Source organism: Limulus polyphemus, unplaced genomic scaffold (assembly GCF_000517525.1).
Source record: "Limulus polyphemus unplaced genomic scaffold, Limulus_polyphemus-2.1.2 Scaffold1223, whole genome shotgun sequence".
NCBI lineage: Eukaryota > Metazoa > Arthropoda > Merostomata > Xiphosura > Limulidae > Limulus > Limulus polyphemus.
Genome location: NW_013666833.1, coordinates 99,955 through 105,907, shown reverse-complemented (window position 1 = coordinate 105,907; position 5,953 = coordinate 99,955). Strand labels below are relative to the sequence as shown.

The window sequence follows — 5,953 nt, the reverse complement described above, 5'->3', positions numbered from 1 at the left end:
ATTAAAATGCTGGAGGTAAGATCTTGCAGTGGTAATGTTTAAAGTTTGTACACGACCTTGATGGATAAACGTCAGTCATAACTTAAACCCTACACGACCTTGATGGATAAACGTCAGTCATAACTTAAACCCAACACGACCTTGATGGATAAACGTCGGTCATAACTTAAACCCTACACGACCTTGATGGATAAACGTCCGTCATAACTTAAACCCTACACGACCTTGATGGATAAACGTCAGTCATAACTTAAACCCTACACGACCTTGATGGATAAACGTCAGTCATAACTTAAACCTTACACGACCTTGATGGATAAACGTTAGTCATAACTTAAACCCTACACGACCTTGATGGATAAACGTCAGTCATAACTTAAACCCAACACGACCTTGATGGATAAACGTCAGTCATAACTTAAACCCTAAACTTAAACACACATAATAAGAAAAAATGATAATCAATTTATTAAACTGTATTAAAATGCTGGAGGAAAGATCTTGCAGTGGTAATGTTTAAAGTTTGTACACGACCTTGATGGATAAACGTCAGTCATAACTTAAACCCAACACGACCTTGATGGATAAACGTCAGTCATAACTTAAACCCTAAACTTAAACACACATAATAAGAAAAAATGATAATCAATTTATTAAACTGTATTAAAATGCTGGAGGAAAGATCTTGCAGTGGTAATGTTTAAAGTTTGTGTAAGGAAAACAAGTTGAGGACAACATGTGTATGCTGTAGGGAAACTATGGAAGTCATATGTACGTTCATCAGTCAGGATAATTGATTAGTGATGGCAAGTAGAATGGGGTCAGCAGTAATTTTAAATTAAGTCATCGGTTAAAATGTTCTGTTAGTGTGTGTGTGTATGTGTTTTGACTGCAATTAATCATCTTTTTATCGTAGTATCTCACCACGATAACACATACGTTATTGTAGTTGTAAGTGTGTGTATGTTGGAAAAGAAGAGAACACTTATTTAGTACCTGACAGTTTGGTGATCTTTTTTTTTATTATTCTCACAAGGTGGAGCTAGTTATCAACCAACTTCCAAACTTACCTTTCGGAGCACATTATCTGTGTGTGTTTGGGAATAGTGCCACCATTAAAGCTCAGGTGACAGAAACTGGATTAGCATGCATGACACCAAAACCCGAGGATCGTCCCCCCATTTTACCAGGAAAAGGTAAACATTATTAGTATTAAAATTAATTTATTGCAAATAACTTAAAATATGAAATATGGTAGCTGGAGGCAAGAACATAATATTTTTCCGAAAAGCTCATTTAGGAAAGTTTTAAACGCATGTATATAGCTATGGGGGCCAAATTAAATAGTCAAATTAATTATAATAGATGTGTTAAGGACATTAGTATTATGTGAAAGTAAAATTACTTTGATCGTATTTTGATTATTGTAACAGTTTTGATTGTCATTATATTTTAGTAGTGGTATTTTTAGTCTATATTTCAAAAATTAAAGGATTTCTAAACATCTCACTTGACAGATCACATAATAGTAGACCTAGCTGTTCGCTCCAGTGAGACCAACACAAACTTTCTTCATAAACCTTTTGCATTTTATGACTGCTCTGTTCATGAAACGTAAGTGTAACTTGTTAAAGTTTTCTTTTCTTTAAAAAAAAAACAAACTTTATCTTATAATATATCCAGGTGACCCAATATAAGTTAAATGGAGACATAAGGAACAGTTTAATCTTTATTGGATCATCCTTTATTATAAAGTAGATTGTAAATATATGTTGGAAAGATCCAAATGTTGCCAGATAAAGTAGATTTGAAACTTATTGTGTTATGATTCAATTGATAACTAAGACTGTATAGCTGTGCCTTCTATAGAAATCCAAAGGTAGGTTGCAAAATATATGTAACAGAATAGTAAACTGATGCAAACGTTTATATTAGTGCATTGTAATTGCCATTTCACATTTATCTATATGTATAGTATCCATTGTGACAGTGATAGGTTAATTTTTATTAGTTGTATGGTATAACTTTATTATAGTGTTTATTTCTGTCTGATTTTCTTAATAATTTTGAAGATTAAAAATTTTGAAATGCAGTAATGAAACTGCATGTAATTTAACAATTTTCAAAAATAACATGATAATTTAATGCTTTTTTAATTTCTGTACAAATAGACCTTCAAGGTACAGTGTACCAAGACCAATCATGAATGTAAATATTCGATATTTCCTAAGCTACATCAAACTCTCTTTGAACAGATGGTATAGTATTAAACACCAAATTTTATGACACTTTTTTGAATTAGGTGCTCCACTTGTGTGACTAGCTCTTGGGCTTGTAGCTGGTGTCTCCATGAAAATAATTGCATGCACAATGCCAGTTCTTGTCTACGGACCATAATCACAGGAGAGAATGTATGTATTTTGTCGTACACGACTTGTTAATATTGATAAAAGAGTTAGCACGAAGGATCACATATAAAGTGTAATAAACTTAAAATAAGACCCAAAACTCGAGCACTTTCGAATACTTGACTATTCTTCTTCAGGACTTATTAATATATAGTTACTGTAACTGCTGTAATTAGTGAGAATTTTCTGCTGTTTAAACTTGTCTACTTAATACTGCATTTAATTTTCATATAAATATTAATTTACTTTTTGGAGTTGGTCAGTTTTTGTCCTGTAGCTTGCACATTTTATTTCTTGTATATCACTTTGGACTTACTTTTTAATTCATATGTTAAAATATACCACAAGAAGAAAGTACTGCAAAGTGTTAACATGAAGTTAAAGATTTATTCATGCATCTGTGCTTTAAGTAATAAGAATTGTTTTATTCTGTTTTTAAGTACAGAGTGCTCTCTTTACAGTACTTTACTGCATTATATGATATTAATTATAGGCCTAATATCTAAAATTTCTCCTAAAACCAGCTTCTGTATAGGTATTATAACTATTTTGTCTGTCTGTGACATGTGTGATTCTTATGCCTGTGAGTGGTTTTAAATGACCAAGTCCAATGTCTCTTGTCTACAGAATCCACAAAACTCACTCATCAAAGGAAGACGATACTGTCCTAGCTTTGTCACTACTGAAGATATTCTTCTTCCTAATGGCATAAGGAAAGAGATAGTATTAGAAGGCAAGAACCTTCCCAGTTCACTGGTTAGTGCTCTCTTTTCAAAAATCTTTGGTGTAAACAAAGTGATCACAGTTAACAACTAGAGGGGTGCTCAGTAGAGCTCATACCTACGCCATGCAGCATTGATCATATTCGGCTCTCAAAAAAGTACAAAAATGTGTCTGTACGTTCATTTTTGGCAGAACAATGAGAAATAGCAATCTTCACATATCCACCAAATTTCATCATTTTTGATTGAGTTATAGAGCAAAATTAATGTGAAAATTGATCCCCATGTTAACAGATATGGATTTTTTGTATTTTCATGACCTTGCTGTGACTTTGACTTTTGACCTTGACCCTCCAAAAACTAATCACCTCTAAGTTGGTTCATAGTCCAAATATACCAACTTTCATCCAAATCCATTCAGACGTTTTTGAGAAATCTTACTGACAAACGTGCACACACAAAAAACAAACAAACACAGGGGTGAAACGTAACCTCTGTCCACCTCCAATGGCGGAGGTAACTAGGATGTAAGAACAAGTGAAGTAAAAAGTAAAATCGTATGCCAGTGCTTTTATGTGGAACTGAGATTCTTCCATTTCCTGTATTTTATTTGCCCTGCTCAAAGTCTTTGGGAATGGGTATTGTTTTCACTCCTCTGTGTGTGTGTGTGTATGTGTATAAAGCATAACTCCTTAAGGACAATTTTTAACTTTAGGTGAATGAAATTCAAAGGTCAAGGTCATATTGAAGGTCAACCAATTATAGAGATAGCAAATTATAATTTTTAAAAATAGCCAAAAAATCAAGAACAAATTGAGATAAAAAGAGTATCTTAGGATCTAGACCTGTATTTTCAGGGTGAAAAATTGTTTAATATATGTTTTAGGTTGGTTACTGCAAGAGTCAAAGTCATTGTGGAGTGATGGTTGTGTGCATTTTCTGAATTCCTTTCTAGTTGTTGGATAAGTAATTATCATTTTCATTAATATAACATTTGTAGCTAGAGCTCGCACTGTAAAATGCGATCTAAATGGGATTGTTCAAAATAAATGTAAAATAATTACGTTATTGAATAGTAATGACTGTCAAGAAATACTTTGTAGTATATTACTACATTACTGGTATGTCGAGTTAAGATTCTGTTTTCAACATTATTAGCAGCATTAACCTTCAAAATACTGACTTGTTTAATTTCATTAACTATGCCCTCAGTGGTAAGTCTGAAGGCCTATAACACTAAAAGCTGGGCTTTGATACCTGGGAAGAGAACAGCACAGATAAGGCATTGTGTAGCTTTGTGCTTAACTATAAACAAACAAAAATAAAACCATTCACTACCAGTAGGGTCACATGTGGTAAGTAACTTTTACAGTACCTTCAAGTGAATTCAGTATGGTCCAGCTACTTCACATATGGTAAGTAATTTTTACAGTATCTTCAAGTGGAATTCAGTAGGGTCCAGCTACTTCACATGTGGTAAGTAATTTTTACATCTTCAAGTGGGATTCAGTAGGGTCCAGCTACTTCACATGTGGTAAGTAATTTTTACAGTATCTTCAAGTGGGATTCAGTAGGGTCCAGCTACTTCACATGTGGTAAGTAATTTTTACAGTATCTTCAAGTGGGATTCAGTAGGGTCCAGCTACTTCACATATGGTAAGTAATTTTTACAATACCTTCAAGTGGGATTCAGTAGGGTCCAGCTACTTCACATGTGGTAAGTAATTTTTGCAATACCTTCAAGTGGGATTGAACTCGGGACCTCATGGATTCCAGACTGATGCTCTATCTACTTATCTAAAGGATTAACTTGCTAGATATTGCTAATAAGGTACTTTTCTCAAGTTACCACATGCATATTGCATTATATCAAATTTGACATTTTGGTCTGTTAAAACACCCAGTTTAACCTTTTTGCTGTTCGGATATATCCCAATAAACATTTATACTCACTGACTGCAAAATTCAGATTTATCCCACCCCTAACAGAAAAAGTTTCCCCCTGTACTTGAAACAGTTGCCAAACCTGCATACATGCTGCCATCTGTGTTTTATGCTGTGAAACCTGGATGTTTATATGCCTCATTACAAAATTGCCAACTTTGCATGAGCACATGTAGAATCTATATAAAGACCGCTTCTTTATATCTTGGATATTGTTATTTAAATAATTTGTTTTATATTTTGTAAAGATTTCGGCCTCTTATTTACTTAGTTTTGCCTATATTTATACCATTTACTGGAGAATACTTTTCTTCCAATTTTCCTAAATTTTTTGTTTAAATCATTATTTTTCACTGTCCAATAAAAAGTAATATAAATGGTCAAATTCGTACTTTTATTTTTGGTGGATAATTGACTTTTTGGGAATCAGCCTGAAAAAAGTGCAGTGAAAGAGTTAATGAACTGACTGTAGAGTCCCCAACAGAATTAGTTAGATTTTTTTGTAACACTGATAGTATTTTTGTTTTCATTTACTTTTTATGCTTCACACTTTATTACTGTAACCAAAAGAGTCATGGGCCTACAAGCAACTTGATGTGTAAATATGTAGGAGGCCCCAACAGAATTAGTTAGTTTTTTTTTTTCTAACATTGATAGTATTTTTGTTCTCGGCCCTGCATGGCCAGGTGGTTAGGGTGCTCGACTTGCAATCTGAGGGTCACAGGTTTGAATCCCTGTCCCACCAAACATGCTCATTCTTTCAGCCGTGAGGGTCTTATAATGTGATGGTCAATCCCACTATTTGTTGGCAAAAGAGTAGCCCAAGAGTTGGCGGTGGGTGGTGATGACTAGCTGCCTTCCCTCTGTCTTACACTGCTA

General features: G+C 33.8%; 1 protein-coding gene across 1 annotated transcript in view; it reads left to right on the top strand.

The window, feature by feature from the left end:
* The window catches only part of LOC106462679 (plexin-B-like), a 35,836-nt gene that overhangs the window by 4,744 nt on the left and 25,139 nt on the right, over positions 1 to 5,953 (top strand). The window contains exons 4-7 of the mRNA XM_022390003.1: positions 1,037 to 1,196; positions 1,518 to 1,614; positions 2,303 to 2,411; positions 3,036 to 3,164. Of these exons, the coding sequence (XP_022245711.1) occupies positions 1,037 to 1,196; positions 1,518 to 1,614; positions 2,303 to 2,411; positions 3,036 to 3,164 (495 nt within the window). The remainder of the gene's footprint in view (positions 1 to 1,036; positions 1,197 to 1,517; positions 1,615 to 2,302; positions 2,412 to 3,035; positions 3,165 to 5,953) is intronic.